We start from the raw sequence: 20,696 nt of genomic DNA on the forward strand, positions 1-20,696 counted from the left end.
CGCTCGCATTTGCGGTGGGCTTTTGAGAACAATGTTTTCCCACCAATTGCATTTTGGAACATTTGCGCGTATAGCTTACTGTCGTGTGTGAATTGCTGTTCTTATAATGTGAAGAAGTAATCGTTTCTCAACATTGTAAGCTAAATGTTCTGATCTGTTACTCATTGCTTTTAAAAGTGTGTTTGATGTACAGGGGTTGTATGAATTTGGGATCTATCGTCCCACAATGGACCCAGAGTCTTTTTGGAATCTTTATTTCTGACGCAGAAAGACAAGCTGACCAATAGAATAGGTAGGCTAACTCAACTTTTGTGCTATGGGGGATAGTAGATTGACGTAGGCTAGTGCTTTTGCTGTTCGTTACTCATCTTGTTGGCTGAGGAAAAGTAAATGTGGACAGTTCTTCTAACATCTTCAATGTGCACCTCGGAATTCGATAAGAAGGACTCGCGCCGTTGCATCCCGATGTGTCTGTCTTCACTTGTACTTTGGAGCTGCGAGGCCTGAGAAGGACCCGATCACGTGACGGGCATTGGCTAATACGAATTGAGATATCTGAGAGAGCCATATGAGTGAGAGGTAGCTTCGGAGCACGGCGATTGGCAGCCAGGAGAAGGGAATTATAATTGTTATATTCAGCCCAAGGGTATAACGGCCAATTTGGCCACAAGGCATGCATTTTCTGGGGGCATTACGGCCACACGAGGGTGCATCCACGGCCATGACCATCGACGCTGCCGGGAAATTTGAGGCCTGCTGCTCTGTGCACCATTCTGGCTTTTTTTTTTGCACTTAGGCCTCAGCGGTGTAGGTTCAGGCTGAGGCTCAAAATCAGAAGAATAATCATCAGAGATGTCATGATTCATTTCTTCCCTCCCATCTGAGCATTTTCATTTAGATTTTGTAGAAACTAACGCAGCATCTGCATCCATTTGTAAATTACGCACGCTCTCACTGTGTACTCAGAGTATACTGATAAGACTTCTTTAGATTCGGTGGACTGATTGAGGGTACATAGCATTTTGAGATTATAATTAGAATAGGTCAATACAATAGAATGGCCCGCCCTGTTCTTAATTCACAATTAATGATTACATCATTATGCATCGTTCGCTTCATCTTACTCATCAACTCACCTATTCTCCCCCATCATACTTTACTTCATTTATTTCATCTGTTATGTGTGAAATTAGTTTTGGTTCAGTTTCGAGGCAATTATCTGGGTAAATATCAACTGGGTACGGCATCTTCAACTGTCAGGTGAAGGGGAGCAGGCCTTACTGTCGGGAGGAGGGGCAATGGGAAAACCATTCAAAAATGATATGCCCTCCTAAAACTGGTTGTAACTCCAGTTCTGTTTGTGATATTAAGATTCTAACAATGACAGTGTGTTTATATAGACTTATTTAGGAAAAGTCAAGGACGGAGGGGGGCATGACTTAAATGCCAGAGTAATACATAAAAAAAACTTCATCAGCAGTCCAAATGGTTCTAGTGTTAAGGGTCAAGCCTGGTCAAGCAATTCCTACTCAAGTCTTCTAATTGGTTAAGGTTTACCAAATATCATAAATACTTTATAGCGAATTATGAGTGCTGTATTAGTTGCTAATAATATATGCACAAATCAAGTTATTATGGAGATCAACACAACTCCATTTCCTAACCTCAGGTCTCCAAGACTAGTATTTAGGAAGTCTGTCCCAGGGATCTATTGCTGAGCTTGGAGCCTGATCAGGGCCTGCACAGGCATGCTCATAAACACTGGCTCTGTGTCTTCTCCGCACGGGACGAGGCCTGCACACATACTCAACAGTCCTCGCATAGCAAGACAATTGGCGCAAACACGCGCCCTGTCTAACCATCTAGGGCTGATTTTAATCACAGCTTGCACTGCGCGGAACTCCCCAAGACGCGTCTGGTTTCTGTCTGGGCAGAGTTGGCCGGCGCACCTCGGGATCCATTACACCGTCACAATCCAGCCCTACGACCGTCCAACCACCGTCGTATTCTAACTTGCTTTCATCTCGGTGGCGTTGACATTGACGATTGTTGATGTAAAGATGAAGATAACATATCGAGGGTCTGCCGTGTGGTGGAGCCACGTCTTTGTGATGGTACTGCCATGACAACCACAGCCCTGTCTTTTTTGGCCGCTACCTTGCCTGGGGTCTGGTGCACCTGCATGGTGGCTGCTGGATGCATAAACACCCCAGAGCTTAGAGTGGATAAGGGGCCAATCACACGCAGCACACACAACCAATGTATAGCCTATTCCCTTATATCTTAGGAAAGGCCAGTACTTAACAGTCAGAGTGAGAGCAATTTTCCGATCTCTCCTCTGGTCTCTTTCACTTTACTCTGTGCTGATTTAGTTTTTCATTCCACACTCCCTTTACCTCGCTCTCTCTTATGTAACAGTGCTTTCTAGAATCAGGAGAGGGGTGAAAGTTCATGTGGTGCACCTGCAGCTCTGACTGGCCTCTTTGATTTACATCTGGGTGTTTTACTTTCCTCTTATCATCTCCTTTTCTTCTGTCATCTTCCTGGGTTTTTAAGTTGCCCCCTTCTCTCAATATTAATACTTCTCCCTGTACTCTGACATTATCATGAGTTGGTGTTGATGGCCATGTCTTTAGGATAGGGAACTATTAGCCCTCAGGCTAGCATGAGTCAATGTTAGCATCCACCTTTTAGCATCAAGAAGTTTTAGGGCTTACCTTTTTTTTGGGGGTAGCAGAGTTAGTGTTCACACTTTCAATGCACCGTGGCATGTCCCCGTTGAAATTCAATGGAGGGTAGTCCAGTGGTGATGGACTACTCACTCAGAGAACAAGTCCGTGCCCCCTCCTACCTATTTCTGTGGCCAGGCAGCCATCACCAGCAGACGGAGGCTGACCTTTTCCTCCAGCTAAATATAGAGCCAGCAAAGAATAGGAGGAAGGGAGGGAAAAGGGGGGGGAATTGATGGAGGGAACAGGGTGAAAAAGAGGAGACGGAGCCCCTGGTCTCAGACCAGTAGGCGTTGAGGACAAGGCACACGATGACTATCTGTTATTAAAGCTACTATTATAAACACATGACGTCATGGGGCCGCTAACAAATGTAGCCGTATTGAAAGCCTCGTATGAAAATGGTTCTCGTTTAAAGATCCTGTATTTCTGTTGGAAGGGAAATTCAGGTGCCTCGAATAACGGTCGCACTCTGGTGGTAGCCCTAAAAATACAAACATGTTTTGTCACTACTCCTTCAGTTCTTTCCCTTAGAGACCCAGGGAAAATGGTTGGACAACTGTCTCTTCTTACTGACCTCATATACTTGATGTTCGTTGGATCATTATGGCCAACTACATGACTCTCCCAGGTATCGGCACACCCCACATGGGAAATGATATGTGTCATTATGGTGCTTCACTATGAGTGTGTTTATCTGTGTGTAATTCCTATCATAGTTACTGTCACCCGCAGGATCAGCAGCAGTCCCACCTGGACCACTGGTAGTTAGCGCAACAGAGCAGAAGACAGGCTTGTAATGGCTGTTATGCTGTGTGTTTTCGTGTGTGCGCACATCTGTCTAGAGAGGAGCAGCGTTGTGCGTGTCAGTGATTTGAGTTAGAGATTTGTTGTACGTGACGGACACTACAGTGAATGTCTGTCGTTTCATAAGGCAGCCCGCTAAGGGACATTGGAACCGTGAACTTTCATCAGTGAAACCACAGATGACAAGTTGTTCTCTTCCTTTGATGCCTCCTCCCTCCTCTCTTGCCCATTTTCTCTTTTACCCACACACACGTTCTGAACGTGTCTGAAAAAATATGATTTTAGATACCTGTAAATTGAATTACAGCTTAATGTTCGGTGTGTTTCTGGTGTTTATTTATAGAGCTAAAATGTCCTGTTGCTAGGCAATGGTGTCAGAGGGAGCGAGGGAAAGAAAGGGATGGCAGTGCGGAGGGGAAAGGCGTGCTCCATATGAAAGCTGAATGACAAACAAGAAGAGGCCATGAGTCAGCACTGACGCACGCTCAGTGGGCATTGCTGGTATTTGTATGTGTGAGCACTCTGCACCTACGCATGCACCCACTTTACCTTTTCGGAACGTGTGTGTGTTCAATTTGCTCACTCGCTCTCATGTTATCTGCTCCTGCCGGGCTTTACATGTGCGTTCACACCAGCTGCCCAGCATCTGCCCATGTGGCACAGATGCTAAAGTGGCGCCATTGATTTGGGCCCTCTTGTCGACGATGTGGGAATCATACGCTTATAGTTTATGAGCTGTGAAGCGTCAGATAGCTATCAGAACCATTCACTGTTTATTCAATTCAGACTAGAGACAATTGAAGTAGTTCAATGGTTTAGCCTATCCTATTACTTTGTATGAGTCACGTGTCATAGGCTTTTAACTGGGCCACTCGCAAAATCTAATCTTCCTTCCTTCATACAAAGCTTTTTTAGTGACAATGGGCATCACTCTGGTGCAGCAGCATTTGACCTGGAATGAAGATTTATAGTGACATGTGGACTTTGCCCAACAGGTGGTTCAATGGGGCAATAGGCTACCAGTTGTCGGTATTGCGGTCTGTGTTTGTGTTCTTATCTAAGTGTTTACTCTAGTATTCTAGATATATGTTTTGTATTATAATATAAATACCTCTGGTATGTACGCCGTAGTGTGTTATGTGTTGCATTGTGCCCATATGTTTCTCCGAGAGCGATTTCTCGGCCTGGTTGCTAGAGCACATCTGGTCCTAATGAGGTGTGTGTGTGGTTATGTCTCTGCTAGTCTGCCTGGCCTTGTGTTGAAGTGGTGTTGAGTCTTTAAGCACAACCTACATCTCTAAAACATATACTTGCGCTCACTGTTCTCACATGTTCTGTTTGTCTAATGCTTGTTATCTTTTATTTTGTCTTCAATACTCGAGGCTGTTTGATTTACAATGAACATTAAGCACCAGCCCTAATCCCTGTACAGCTTTGATTTCAAACTCAAACAAATTTACCCCAAAAAGCCAACCTTCTTTGCTTTTATACACTGATCCCAGTACAGCCCTGTAAGACTCCTTTATCCAAAGTGACTTAGTCAGTAATCTACTTGTGACCCGCCACATGGAGATCAAACACACAATTCACAAATGTTTTTTTGGACCCGTTCTTCAACCCTTTGTCAACTCTCCACTACCTGCCTTTCCCTGTTGCCTCTGATGTTCTCAGCCCCATGCTCCATCACTCCCAGCATTTGAACACTACACCGCCATCTAACCCCCTTTCTCTTCCTTCCCCTCCCCAGGGTTCGCCTTCCCCGACTGGGCCTACAAGCCCGAGTCGAGCCCCGGCTCGCGACAGATTCAGCTGTGGTGCTTCATCCTGGAGCTACTGCGGAAGGAGGAGTACCATGAAGTCATCGCCTGGCAGGGCGACTACGGAGAGTTTGTCATCAAGGACCCTGAAGAGGTGGCCCGACTGTGGGGTGCCCGCAAGTGCAAACCTCAGATGAACTACGACAAGCTGAGCAGAGCGCTTAGGTAAGAAAGGGGAACAACTATTGCTCGACTTAGGGATTCTGGGTATTTATGAAGAAATGAAGTGAACGGGTCTCTCTTGCAAAAGCGATTTAATCGATGTGACAAACCTGTATAAATACAGGTTCAATGACATTTGCCTTTAGACCAGAAGTGGGGGAGTCTGTAGTCATAGAGGGCTGCAGTGTGTTTTAAGCTTTTGCTCCAACCCAGCTCTAATACACCGGACTCAACTAATAGCTGTTATTAGAAGACCGTTTTTAGCTGATTTAAGACGGGCCAGAACAATGAGAGCTCTGGAGTGGCTCCCTCCTTGTTTGTTTTTCAAAGAGAGGGGGAGGAGAACGGAGGAGAATGTGGGGGCGCGGTTCATCACGACTTGTTCATCTCATAGTGACGTCAAGGTCCCTCGTTTCATGTGACAGCTCATTTAGATAACTTTTGTCTTTAAAAACACACACTGCAGAGCACGTGGGAAGCTGAGAGCTAGCTGAGAGCTTTTATTTAGTCCTCAGTCAGTTCTCACTCTCTTTCTTGCTCTCTTTCTCTCACTCAATCTCACACACCACACGCATATCTCTGGTTGTCACACATACTTAGCAGCCAGCGCTGGCCACACACTGGCTTGTCAGTGTCACCTTCATGTCGTAGGTTGGTGTGGGTCAGCTAGTGCTCATCCTACCAATGACTCGTCACAGCTGCTTTCGCTGTCAGTCCTCCTCCATCCCATCTGTGCCTTGTCGGTTTGTTTCTATGGTGTACTAGTCTCCTCGAACGGTCTGACCTAACCTCTATGGTACTATCTTCTGTCATAAAACTCTTTGATGAAAGAAGCTTTCAATTCTGAAGTAATTGAAATATGGCAATGTTCTTTCCTCATTAGGGTTTAGGATTCGATTAGGGGCTGCTTGGGCTATGAAGTGTGTGTTAGTGTTTAGAACGTCCTCCTTTACAGCTGTCATAGAGGCAGTAGAAACGTTAGGCCTTTGTGCTTTGTTTGAAGTGAGTTCAAATGTTCTTCAAAGCACCGTAGAGCAAGCTTGAGCCCTTGTGTGTCCCTGCATGTTTCTCCCAGCTCTCTTTGTGTGTGTGTGTGCTTGCGTGTGTCAACTCCAGTAAAGTCATTCACCATATCACGTTGGGTGTATGTGTGTTGGGGTGTGTGTGCATGTTTTGGTGTGTGTATGTGCGTGGCCTTTCCCCCACGTGTTCGAGTGCTCTCTTTCTGCGCCTGTGAACATTACGTTCCAGTCCAAACCTCCTGTCTCCACTTCACATCATCTATATCAAAGTAAGCACTAAGCAGTCCCCTACTATTACTGCCATTTAGCATGTGTGTAGGTGGGAGCCCACTCTAGTCATAGTGGTAGTCGCTGCAATCAGAAGAGGCCCTTCATTCATTGAGTCCTCACTGTGCCAGGGTGAGAGGTTCAGCAAAGAAAGAGCTAGAACTAGCTACCTTTGGTTCAGCAGCCACTGCAGCGCACTCAATGGCTGAGGACTTCCTTCCACTCGTAGTGCAACAGAAGTTCTTAGACTGAATCACAGTTTCCCTGTGTGTTTATTTGACCATTGTTTGTAAAGGGTTGTCTCATTGAGGTAAAACATATCCTGCAAGAGAGTCCTACTATTCTCCAGTGGGTACTCATTACATTTAATATTGTCATGGTTACTGCACATAATGATACCCTTAGATCAGGGCTCTCCAACCCTGTTCCTGGAGAGCTACCGTCCTGTAGGTTTTCACACCAACCCTAATCTAGCACACCTGATTCTAATAATTAGCTGGTTGATAAGGTGAACCAGGTTGGTTAGAACTGTGGTTGGAGGAGGGTAGTTCTCTAGGAACAGGGTTGGAAACCCCTGCCTTAGATAAATAGCTAAACAATTACATGGTAATAGATACTGCTTGTTTATTTTTTTTGTTTTTTGGGGGGGGGTTCTGTGTATCACACTCAGTAGGACCACATAATGCTGAAATGGATGTCATTTAATGTATTTAATCCTTATTTAACCATTTTAAATTGAACAAAGAGTGAGTAACCGTGTAAACCTTGCTCCCACAGATATTACTACAACAAGAGAATCCTCCACAAGACCAAAGGGAAGAGGTTCACCTACAAGTTCAACTTCAACAAGCTGGTGCTGGTCAACTACCCCTTCATCGACATGGGCTCTGGTCAGTACTCTGTCTAGTCTGGTTAGAAATACACCGGAGACCATCACTGGCACAGTTTTAAGCATACTAAAGATGGATAAGTTGTAAGTGTACATCATTTGGAAGTCTAACTATTCTTAAAGCATTTCCATAAAGTCCCCATACGTAATTACAGATGTCTGATTGTTGGGAGATTTGTTTTATGTATCTGTCCAATTATACATTTATTAAAGACTAGCTACGCTAATACAGATCCCTAATGTGCCTGAGAGCTAACTCATAGTAGCGCCATTCTGTAATGGAGACAGCTACAATGACTGACAGGTGGACTAAATGCTAAAAATACTAATCAGGTTTGTGTAGTGTAGCGATGTTTGCATATTGCATATTTGTTTATATGCTTCATACCAAGTGTTTCCCCTTTTTAAAAAGCCCTCGGGCAGTAATCACAGCCACACAGTGTAAATAGGGCACACTTGTTGAAGCCTGATACCATGTGACATAACTGTTGTGTGGAGTTTTTATTATACTCCACATGTGATGTGGCCTGGGTTTTGACATGTGTTTTGATATAATGGTCACACACCCATGCCTCTCCGACGTTAACTCACTTAGCGGTTTTAGGAAAATAGAGCAACCCGACCCATGTTTGTGATGGCAAAAAGAACGACTTTCCAATATTTTATTTTGGCACGGGCGAGGATGCCAAGAAGTTGTGTGCCACAATATGGTATCGCGGGGCAGAAAAGTGGAAAGTAACACGTGGCCATTGTGTGCAGTGATTTTCTCTCTCGCTCTGTCTCATCTGTGATTCTGTGTACAGAAACTTTTACTCTCACTCACATGCTTTTTGTTACTTAGTTTCACTTTCTGTCTCTCATTCTCCTTCTGTCACCTATTGCCTCACACTAACTTTTCTCTACTGTTTTCCTCTCTCTCTCTCTCTCTCTCTCTCTCTCTCTCTCTCTCTCTCTCTCTCTCTCTCTCTCTCTCTCTCTCTCTCTCTCTCTCTCTCTCTCTCTCTCTCTCTCACCTCACTGTTTCATTCCTACCCTCTCTAACTCACTCGTCCTCTCCTCTCTCTCTCCAGGTAGGGGAGTCCCCCAGAGCGCCCCTCCCGTGCCGACCGGGGGCAGCAACTTCCGCTTCCCCCCTTCCACCCCGTCCGAGGTGCTCTCCCCAAGTGAGGACCTGCGCAGCCCGGGTGTGTTCAGCAGCGTGGCCCGCCGCATGGGCCGTGGCTCTGTCTCCGACTGCAGCGACGGCACCTCCACCAACTCTGAGCTGGAGGAAGGCGTGGGGGGTGAAGATCGTGGCGGCGTGGGCCCTGAACGGGCCTTCCGCGGCCTCCTACACCCCCGCCTCTCCCATGACTCACTGTTTCGCGCCTACGGAGGCCCCGGCGGGTTAGGCCGCCCCCCGCCCGGCCACAGGGTCCATGGTGACCCCATGTCTCCATTCCCGGTGTCCCCCCTGCCGGGCCCTGGGGGCCTCCTGGGCCCCACCCTGTCCCCGGCCCTGTCCATGACCCCTGGCTCCCACCTGCCCTATACCCCGTCCCCCTCCCTCAGCCCCATGCTGGGCTCCCACTTCTCCTTCAACCCGGACGACATGAAGCGCTACCTGCAGGCCCACCACCAGAGCGTCTACAACTACCACCTCAGCCCCAGAGCCTTCTTCCACTACCCCAACATCGTGGTCCCCCAGCCCCACAGGCCCTCTGCTGCCCCTGACAAGCCCATGACAGGCCACCCCCCAGCTCACCACCATGCCCCGCCTATGCCCCACTCCCATTCGCTGCACCACCATCAAGGGGAGGAGCAGCACCCCTCGCCCTTCAAGTTCAAGCTGCAGCCGCCTCCGCTGGGGCGTAAACAGAGGGACGGCTCCGCCTCCTCTACCGGTGGGTCCTCCTCCAGCCTAGGCTCCTCCTACGCTGCCTCAGGGCTGCTCTCTAACTCCTCCTCCTCAGTGGGCCCTCCCAAAATCAAGGTGAGTCAATCACTAACCAGAATCAAGGTTAGCCTGACTAACCACCAGTTTAATGTAAAAGAGATGTTCTCAACAATGACTAATCTGTTGTCTCTTGTTGTCTAGGTGGAGCCCATCTCCGACATCGAGTCCGATGAGGAGGTGGAGGTGACCGACATCAGCGAGGAGGACGAGCTGCTCGACGACGACGAGGGCGACGTCTTCACCCCCCCTCATCCCACCAACGGAACCGCCCCTACTGCCATCACCAACGGCAACCTGGGCGCCATCGCCGAGGACGACGTGGAAGAGGACGTGTTCAAGACACCCGCCGCCCCTCCCATGGGCCCTCTAACCCCCTCCCTGCTGGGCCTGAAGAGCGAGCCAGGCCAGGGCCCTCCCATCAGCCCTGGCGGCACCCTCTGTATCCCCCTCAAGCTGCGCTTCAAACGCCGCTGGAGCGAGGACCAGAAGATGGAGGCCAATGGCGAGCGCGAGGAGGCCGAGGATAAGAAGGTGCGGCCGGAGAAAGAGGTGGTGGAGGAGCCGGCAAGGAGGGAGTCAGAGAATGGGGAGGGGCCAAGAAGAAGCCTGTCAATGAGTCAGGGTGCTCCTCCCCCTCCGGCCCAGCGCAGGGCCAGCTCTGAGCTGCAGAGAGCCACAGCCCAGCTGTCTCTGGAGAACCATGGAGCCTGCTGAGGCAGGGATACATACATACATGCATACATACATAGAGACACGATCACATGCCCGTACCTACATACACACTCACTCATATAACCAAGCATACACATAGACACAAGTGCCTGTGCGGAAGGCTTTTTTACTCTCATTTTGAACCACTTTTAATACAGAACATTAACACATAGCTCAACATGCTGTGACTGAGACACTAAGGATAGACATACATTAATACTGATATCCCCTCTAAACAAAAGCCCCTAGGGCCTAGATCCAGGATCCATCCCTAAGACCTGTACACTGCCTTAAGGTGCCTCCATCTCCCCTCAACATCTCATCCCAGTAACGCCCATAGCTCCTTAGCCTTTCAGAGATGCATCAAAACAGATGGGAAAGAATCCCTTTAGACCCACTCCACCAGACGGACCTTAATGTTGCTGACACTGGGTGGGATGACATCATGACAATGCCTTCTATCTTCAACAGACTTGAAAAGAGATTACAGAAGTGCTTGTCTTTACGTACAATGGTTTACAAAGCAGAGGAAATTGCTTTGTAAACCAACTCTTGTCAACTGTTCCATCACCTTCGATGACTGGGAAGGGATCTCAGGAGTCATAACAAAGAGACCTCCCTGTCTGTCTGTCTAATCATGACCTCTTCAACAGGGACTGACTTAAGACAGAATTTGTTTCTGAGTGAGCGCTCTCTTTCACAAGACGCTCTTTGATCATCGTCCCCCACCAACTTGAGCGTAGGGACAAAAAACAAAATGGCGTGCAGATCTATATGTCATGCAGTTCTATCTGGATCTATAGAGGATGTGGATGGACTGTCTGGAGACTCAGGGCAGCAGTAATACCCCCCCCCCCCCACCTCTTATGGCCTTCCTGTCACTCAAGTGTTGATTGACAGCTCCCATGGCAACAATGCAGTACCCATCCCAACCAGGCCTTAATGGACAGCTTGTGTAGTGTGCAGGGTCCAAATAGGGGAGCAGCGAAAACCCTTCAAGTTGGGACACTATAAGGTAGGGGCCATTAATGTAGGGACTCTACAAGACTTTTGCACAATCTTATAAGGAGAGTTGATCGAGGAGATTGGTAGTTTGTCCGCGCTTGGAATGGTGTCGAACGATTATCTTAAAGGTCTCCTCCTTTCACCTCGTTTAAGCCGCTCCTCTTTCTCCCATAGAGAGCGACCATATTTGGGGAGACGCGGTGGGGCATTTGCAGTGAACGGAGGGTTAGAAGTACCTCTGTATATACAATGTTCTTGAACTGAGACTGAAATGAATTGATTTTCCCCTCCCTCCCCAAAAAAGTATACCATGAAATGAATGCGAGTACCCAGGTGAAATCAGGCAAAACTTCACAAAGCCTTTTTAGTGACATTTTAACTTTGTAATTAGTTTTAAAGATCCGGAGCCCGTTTTAATGAACAAACAGGACAAATTGAGATTGTGCCTTTTTTAAACTGACAGGTGACTTAAAATGAATTACTCCGGCCAAATAATGTGCTCACACTCTCCCACACACAGACACACAATGTTGTTTCCCTGACGTTCACACTCATGTAAACAATTTTCTCATTGTTAACTCACATGGTACCTCCCCCACAAACACACACACACTCTAGAAGCCTCAAGAGCATAGCATACTGAAAGTGTGGCGTGGGAACAGACCTCATACACTGACTGCCACTTTGCCTTCTTTTTCTATACCATTTAAGAAACATGCTGAATAACTAAAACAAATACTACATGTATTTTATTTGAATATATTAAATACAAAAGTTATATTTCAAAAAGTATAATTTGATATGAATCAGGAATGTTATTTTTAATGGTAGCTATATGTTGGGCATATATATATATATATATGAGGGAGCCCTCTTCTCTCCTTGCCCCTCTTGACTGTGGAGCTGCATTGAAAATGGTCCTTGTGCAAGAGGAATCGGAACACTTCTATTTGTAATGTAAAAACAAGTATTCTGTTTGGGCGAGTTGAAGGGTGGTGGGTGAAAAGGGACAGTAAATGAACAAATAATGGAGAAATGTTGGATCATGGACACTTAAGATTTGAGATCACTGAGAAGAACAGACAACCTTGTCTTGTCCCCCGAACCTTAACTTTACGACCAGGCTCACCCCCTCTCGGGACCCCAAACGCTCCTGGGAACACAAGGACAAGAAGCCTTTGAGGTCCACTGAACCAACCTTTTGTCTTGGACCATGAACTATACTAGGAGAATGCATCAGCAACACTCCACCACCTGTGTGTGTACATGTGAGGTAGACCTGGTCTGCTGAGAGGGGTGTAATGCTTAAATGCAGTTAACCTAGAGTAAAAGGAAGGTGACATCACTAGCGACATGATTCCCCACCCCCGTACTAGTCTCTCTGGCTTGCAAGACTCTTAACCAGAGAAACCACCCTCGCCCACGCAGGATATGACATCACAAAACCTCTGAGGTACTTCCCGTAATCTGAGAAGACTCTCTGCAGGTGCCGTCTACTGCGTCTAGGCCCCTCCAGCTGGGTAACACAACAAGATCCTGGCCAAAATAAGACTTGCCCAGAGTTTGTTCATAGCGCTAGTGTGGCGTGAGTGGGTGTCTGTAAGCGGGTGTTGGTGTTGCCTTAAGGTGTCCGCATGCTTCCCAGCAGAAACGGTTCAGAAGTGTTTGTGCATATATTATGACAACATTTTGTTACCTTTTTTGTTAGTTTTGTACTCCGGTAAGGGGTTTTTCGGCTGTTTGGGCACATCACATTTTTTCTCGAGGCAAACCGACGTCAGTAGCCGAAGTCTATGCCCCTTCGTCTGTGATTGGTCAACAGTAGGGATTCTTCAATAAACTCTTAGTTGTCAATCAACGAGAGACGACTAAGATCTTCTCGGCAAAAACGTAAATTAATGACAGTTTTATTGAGTTATTCTGACTATTTTGAGGAATTTGGCTATGGCATCTCAAAATGGACAAACCGTACTAGTGCTGCTTTTTTCTTGTTTTTCAAGCGAAGGTCTTTTTAAGGGAGTATGCGAGCACAGTTGTTCGGCTAGCTGAGTTCGGCACCAGCCGAACTGAAGCATGCTGACGCCTTTAGCCACCCAGCTAGTCTTTTGTCCCGCCTTGCATTATAACTGACAGCTGCCTTAATTGTTGCTTAGAAAGAAAAATGTAATCACCGTACATTTTTTCCTACTATGTTGATACTTTTCCCTCAATATCATCATTGCTGTTTATTATTTTTCAAAATGTATTATTACTGTCATTATTATTAACAATGATTTACTATTTGATTATTTTGTACTCCCCCTCTGGGCCTACCTCTTTTCCATGGCTATTTGAATCTCTCATGAGTTTAGTATTTTATTTTTCAGTATATATTTTCCAGACAATGAAAACTCCTCCATCTTACTATTATCTGAACTAAAATAGTAGTTATAACTTCAACTGAGCTGGTTGTATTTGTAATTGTGGACCCATGGAAAAGAGGGGCTCACATAATCCTATCACATTACCTTTGTTTTTTAAATATATTTTTTGGTCTTGTGTGTGTGTGTATATATATATATATATATATAATTATTTTTCACTTTTGGGGGACTCTGAGAAAAATACATTCTATTATTTTGACATTGTATTATTTGAAAGGTGACCATCTCTCTCCCTCCATCCTCCCTCTCTTCTTTCACTCTTCTCAGCGGTTATTTAACACTCAAACTGAGAGATGAGACTCCATGCCTTGAGGAAACATACCTTATGTTTCTCTTGTATTCCCCCCCCCCCCCCCCCCCTTATTTGTAATTAAATTGTAATCAGGGTTCATTAAAACAGGTAAAAATGGACAAGTGTCTGTGTTTTTTAATAGAGGACTTACACATGAGTTTATTACATTAGTCACTTCAGGGCAAGGCCTTTCTACCTCATCCTCCTTAGCTGTACTGTTTGTGCAAGTTTCCTGTCGCCTTGACACGTTTACTGCCGCACTGCTGTGAATGTGTTAGTCATAGATATACACTGAACTAAAATATAAAGTGTTGGTCCCATGTTTCATGAGCTGAAATAAAAGATCCCAGAAATAGCCATGCACACAAAAAGCTTATTTCTCTCAAGTTTCGTGTACTAATTTGTTTAAATCCCTGTTAGTGAGCATTTCTCCAAGATATTCCACACCTGTCAGGTGGATGGATTATCAAGAAGCTGATTAAACAGCATGATCATTACACAGCTGCACATTGTGCTAGGGACAATAAAAGGCCACTCTAAAATGTGCAGTTTTGTCACACAACACAGTGCCACAGATGTCTCAAATTTTGAGGGATTATGCAATTGGCATGCAGATTGCAGGAATGTCTACCAGAGCTGTTGCCAGAGAATGTAATGTTAATTTCTCTACCATAAGCCTACCAACGTCGTTTTAGAGAATTTGGCAGTACGTCCAACCGGCCTCACAACCGGAGACCACATGTACCCACATCAGCCCAGGACCTCCACATCTAGCTTCTTCGCCTGCGGTATAGTCTGAGACCAGCCACCCGGACAGCTGATGAAACTGTGGGTTTACACAACTGAAGAATTTCTGCACAAACTGTCAGACACCGTCTCAGGAAAGCTCATCTGCATGCTCGTCGTCCTCACCAGGGTATTGACCTGTTGTCAACCGACTTCAGCGTTGTAACCGACTTCAGTGGGCAAATGCTCACCTTCGATGGCCACTGGCACGCTGGAAAAGTGTGCTCTTCACGGATGATGAATCCCGGTTTCAACTGTACCAGGCAGATGGCAGACAGCGTGTATGGCATAGTGTGGGCGAGCGGTTTGCTGATGTCAACGTTGTGAACAGAGTGCCCCATGGTGGCAATGGGGTTATTGTATGGACAGGCATAAGCTACGGACAATGAACACAATTGCATTTTATCGATGGAAATTTGAATGCACAGAGATACCGTGACGAGATCCTGAGGCCCATTGTCGTGTCATTCATCCGCCGCCATCACCTCCTGTTTTAGCATGATAATGCACGGCCCCATGTCGCAAGGATCTGTACACAATTCCTGGAAGCTGAAAATGTCCCAGTTCTTCCATGGCCTGCATACTCACAAGACATATCATTCATTGAGGACATTTGGGATGCTCTGGATCGACGTGTACGACAGCGTGTTCCAGTTCCCGCCAATGCCATTCTATCCAGAGCGACTTACAGTAGTGAGTGCATACATTTTCAATATCCAGCAATTTCGCACAGCCGTTGAAGAGGAGTGGGACATCATTCCACAGGCCACAATCAGTAGCCTGATCATCTCTATGCGAAGGAGATGTGTGGCGCTGCATGAGGCAAATAGTGGTCACACCAGATACTGACTGCTTTTCTGATCCACGCCTCTATATATTTTTTTTGGGTGTCTGTGACCAACATGACTATTCCCAGTCATTGGAAATCCATAGATGACGGCCTAATTTATTTATTTCAATTGACTGATTTCCTTATAGGAACTGTAACTCAGTAAAATAGTAGAAATTGTTGCGTTTTTGTTTTGTACAGTGGCTTGCGAAAGTATTCACCCCCCTTGGCATTTTTCCTATTTTGTTGCCTTACAACCTGGAATTAAAATGGATTTTTTGGGGGGTTTATATCATTTGATTTACACAACATGCCTACCACTTTTTGAAGATGATAAAAAAAAAATTGTGTGTGAAACAAACAAGAAATAAGACAAAAAAACAGAACTTGAGCGTGCATAACTATTCACCCCCCACCCCCCAAAGTCAATACTTTGTATAGCCACCTTTTGCAGCAATTACAGCTGCAAGTCTCTTGGAGTATGTCTCTATAAGCTTGGCACATCTAGCCACTGGGATTTTTGCCCATTCTTCAATTCTGCTCCAGCTCCTTCAAGTAGGATGGGTTCCACTGGTGTACAGCAATCTTTAAGTCATACCACAGATTCTCAATTGGATTGAGGTCAGGGCTTTGACTAGGCCATTCCAAGACATGTAAATGTTTCCCCTTAAACCACTTGAGTGTTGCTTTAGGAGTATGCTTAGGGTCATTGTCCTGCTGGAAGGTGAACCTCCGTCCCAGTCTCAAATCTCTGGAAGACTGAAACAGGTTTCCCTCAAGAATTTCCCTTTATTTAGTGCCATCCATCATTCCTTCAATTCTGACCAGTTTCTCAGTCCCTGCTGATGGGGAAAAACATCCCCACAGCATGATGCTGCCACCACCATGCTTCACTGTGGGAATGGTGTTCTCGTGTGATGAGAGGTGTTGGGTTTGCGCCAGACATAGCGTTTTCCTTGATGGCCAAAAAGCTAAATTTTAGTCTCATCTGACCAGAGTACCTTCTTCCATATGTTTGGGCAGTCTCCCACATGCCTTTTGGCGAACACCAAACATGTTTGCTTATTTTTTTCTTTAAGCAATGGCTTTTTTCTGGACACTCTTCCGTAAAGCCCAGCTCTGTGGAGTGTACGGCTTAAAGTGGTCCTATGGACAGATACTCCAATCTCCGCTGTGGAGCTTTGCAGCTCCTTCAGGGTTATCTTTGGTCTCTTTGTTGCCTCTCTGATTAATGCCCTCCTTGCCTGGTCCATGAGTTTTGGTGGGTGGCCCTCTCTTGGCAGGTTTGTTGTGGTGGCATAATCTTTCCATTTTTTAAATAATGGATTTAATGGTGCTCTGTGGGATGTTCAAAGTTTCAGATATTTTTTTATAACCCCTTGGTCTTCATGGTCTGTACTTCTCCTTGGTCTTCATGGTGCCACTTGCTTGGTGTTGCCCCTTGCTTAGTGGTGTTGCAGACTCTGGGGCCTTTCAGAACAGGTGTGATATATATATATATATATATATATATATATACTGAGATCATGTGACAGATCATGTGCACACAGACGGACATTATTTAACTAATTATGTGACTTCTGAAGGTAATTGGTTGCACCAGATCTTATTTAGGGGCTTCATAGCAAAGGGGGTGAATACATAGGCACGCACCACTTTTCCGTTATTTATGTTTTAGAATTTTTTTTAATAAGTTATTTTTTTTCATTTCACTTCACCAATTTGTACTATTTTGTGTACAGTGGGGAAAAAAAGTATTTAGTCAGCCATCAATTGTGCAAGTTCTCCCACTTAAAATGATGAGAGAGTCCTGTAAAAAAATCCAGAAAATCACATTGTAGGATTTTTTATGAATTTATTTGCAAATTATGGTGGAAAATAAGTATTTGGTCAATAACAAAAGTTTCTCAATACTTTGTTATATACCCTTTGTTGGCAATGACACAGGTCAAACGTTTTCTGTAAGTCTTCACAAGGTTTTCACACACTGTTGCTGGTATTTTGGCCCATTCCTCCATGCAGATCTCCTCTAGAGCAGTGATGTTTTGGGGCTGTCGCTGGGCAACACGGACTTTCAACTCCCTCCAAAGATTTTCTATGGGGTTGAGATCTGGAGACTGGCTAGGCCACTCCAGGACCTTGAAATGCTTCTTACGAAGCCACTCCTTCGTTGCCCGGGCGGTGTGTTTGGGATCATTGTCATGCTGAAAGACCCAGCCATGTATCATCTTCAATGCCCTTGCTGATGGAAGGAGGTTTTCACCCAAAATCTCACGATACATGGCCCCATTCATTCTTTCCTTTACACGGATCAGTCGTCCTGGTCCCTTTGCAGAAAAACAGCCCCAAAGCATGATGTTTCCACCCCCATGCTTCACAGTAGGTATGGTGTTCTTTGGATGCAACTCAGCATTCTTTGTCCTCCAAACACGACGAGTTGAGTTTTTACCAAAAAGTTATATTTTGGTGTCATCTGACCATATGACATTCTCCCAATCCTCTTCTGGATCATCCAAATGCACTCTAGCAAACTTCAGACGGGCCTGGACATGTACTGGCTTAAGCAGGGGGACACGTCTGGCACTGCAGGATTTGAGTCCCTGGCGGCGTAGTGTGTTACTGATGGTAGGCTTTGTTACTTTGGTCCCAGCTCTCTGCAGGTCATTCACTAGGTCCCCCCGTGTGGTTCTGGGATTTTTGCTCACCGTTCTTGTGATCATTTTGACCCCACGGGTGAGATCTTGCGTGGAGGCCCAGATCGAGGGAGATTATGAGTGGTCTTGTATGTCTTCCATTTCCTAATAATTGCTCCCACAGTTGATTTCTTCAAACCAAGCTGCTTACCTATTGCAGATTCAGTCTTCCCAGCCTGGTGCACGTCTACAATTTTGTTTCTGGTGTCCTTTGACAGCTCTTTGGTCTTGGCCATAGTGGAGTTCGGAGTGTGACTGTTTGAGGTTGTGGACAGGTGTCTTTTATACTGATAACAAGTTCAAACAGGTGCCATTAATACAGGTAATGAGTGGAGGACAGAGGAGCCTCTTAAAGAAGAAGTTACAGGTCTGTGAGAGGCAGAAATCTTGCTTGTTTGTAGTTGACCAAATACTTATTTTCCACCATAATTTGCAAATAAATTCATTAAAAATCCTACAATGTGATTTTCTGGATTTTTTTTCCTCAATTTCTCTGTCATAGTTGACGTGTACCTATGATGAAAATTACAGGCCTCTCTCATCTTTTTAAGTGGGAGAACTTGCACAATTGGTGGCTGACTAAATACTTTATTCCCCCACTGTATGTCCATTACATGCAATCCAAATAAAAATCAATTTAAATTACATGTTGTAATGCAACAAAATAGGAAAAACGCCAAGGTGGATGAATACTTTTGCAAGGCACTGTATATGAATATATTTGATTCTATGGTGTTAGCTAGCTTCACAACTCCGTTAACAATAACTTTGTGTCCTCATGACGAGGTCTGTGCAGATGTAACTTTGCTTAAATTTTTCTCCTGAACAACCTACAAAGGCCATCTCACAAATGACTCTTGTGACAGCCAATGCGAAGTATGACTGGAACAAGTAATTTACAGTGCCTTCAGAAAGTATTCAACCCCCTTGACTTATTCCACATTTTGTGTTACAGCCTGAATTCTACACACAATACCCCATAATGACAAAGTGAAAACATATTTTTTAGAAATGTTTGCACATTTATTGAAAATGAAATATCTAATTTACATAAGTATTCACACCCCTAAGTCAATACTTTGTAAAGCACGTTTGGCAGTGATTACAGCTGAGTTGTCTTTGGTACGTCTGTATCTGGATTTGGGGATTTTATCCCATTCTCCTAAATTCGATGGGGAGCGGCGGTGAACAGCAATCTACAAGTCTTTGCACAGATTTTCAATGGCAATCAAGTCTGGGCTTTGGCTGGGCCACTCAAGGACTTTCACATTCTTGTTCTGAAGCCATTCAAGCGTTGCTTGGATGTATGCTTGGGGTCATTGTCCTGTTGGAACGTAAATCCTCGCCCCCAGTCTAAGGTCGTTTGCACTCTGAAGCAGGTTCTCATCAAGGATTTTCCTGTATTTGGCTACATTCATTGTTCGCTTTATCCTTACCAGTCTCCCAGTCCCTGCCACTGAAAAGCATTTCCATAGCATGATGCTGCCACTACCATGCTTCACATTAGGGACGGTGTTAGACAGGTGATTATTTGTGCTTGGTTTTTTCCAGACATAGCACTTTGCAATCAGGCCAAAGAGTTCAATTGGTCTCGTCAGACCACAGGTTTCTTTGCATTATGATCCAAGTCTTTCCTGTGCTTTTTTACTCCAGGCGTGCCGTCGTGCCTTTTTCTCAGCAGTGGCTTCTGTCTGGCCACTCTCCCATAAAGCCCAGATCGGTGAAGTGCTGTAGAGAATGTTGTCCTTTTGGCAGCTTCTCCCATCTCAGCCAAGGAACTCTGTAGTTCTGTCATTGGGTTCTTGGTCACCTCCCTGACCAAAGTCCTTCTTGTCCGGTTGCTCAGTTTGGTCGGACATCCAGCTCTAGGCAGAGTCTGGGTATTTCCATATTTTTTCAATTTCCAATGATGGAGACCACTGTGCTCTTGGAAACTTTCAACACTCTAGAAAGTTTTATACCCTTCCCCAGATATATGCCTCATCACAATTCTATCTCGGCGATCTACGGACAGTTCCTTGGAGTTCATGGTATAGTTTCTGCTCTGACATGCACTGTCAACTGTGGGACCGACAGGTGTGTTTCTTTCTAAATCATGTTCCAACAATTGAATTGGCCACAGGTGGACGCCAATCAAGTTGTAGCGACATCTCAAGGATGCACCTGAGCTCAATTCGAAGTTTCATAGCAAAGGGGTGTGAATACTTAGATATTTATGTATTTCATTTTCACTCAATTTGCTAAACTTTTAAAAACATGTTTTCACTGCCATTATGGGGTATTGTGTGTAGATGGGTGATAAATATTTAGTCCATTTTGAATTCAGGC

At 45.3% G+C, this 20,696-nt stretch overlaps 1 protein-coding gene across 1 annotated transcript in view; it reads left to right on the forward strand.

Annotated features, from left to right (window-relative positions):
• The window catches only part of LOC311116118 (ETS domain-containing transcription factor ERF-like), a 32,925-nt gene extending 18,805 nt beyond the window's left edge, over positions 1-14,120 (forward strand). The window contains exons 2-5 of the mRNA XM_084157380.1: positions 5,284-5,518; positions 7,582-7,694; positions 8,764-9,665; positions 9,771-14,120. Of these exons, the coding sequence (XP_084013506.1) occupies positions 5,284-5,518; positions 7,582-7,694; positions 8,764-9,665; positions 9,771-10,343 (1,823 nt within the window). The 3' untranslated portion in view covers positions 10,344-14,120. The remainder of the gene's footprint in view (positions 1-5,283; positions 5,519-7,581; positions 7,695-8,763; positions 9,666-9,770) is intronic.
• The last annotated feature ends 6,576 nt before the right edge of the window (positions 14,121-20,696 follow it).

This window comes from Coregonus lavaretus, assembly GCF_964263955.1.
Source record: "Coregonus lavaretus genome assembly, chromosome: 3".
Lineage (NCBI taxonomy): Eukaryota > Metazoa > Chordata > Actinopteri > Salmoniformes > Salmonidae > Coregonus > Coregonus lavaretus.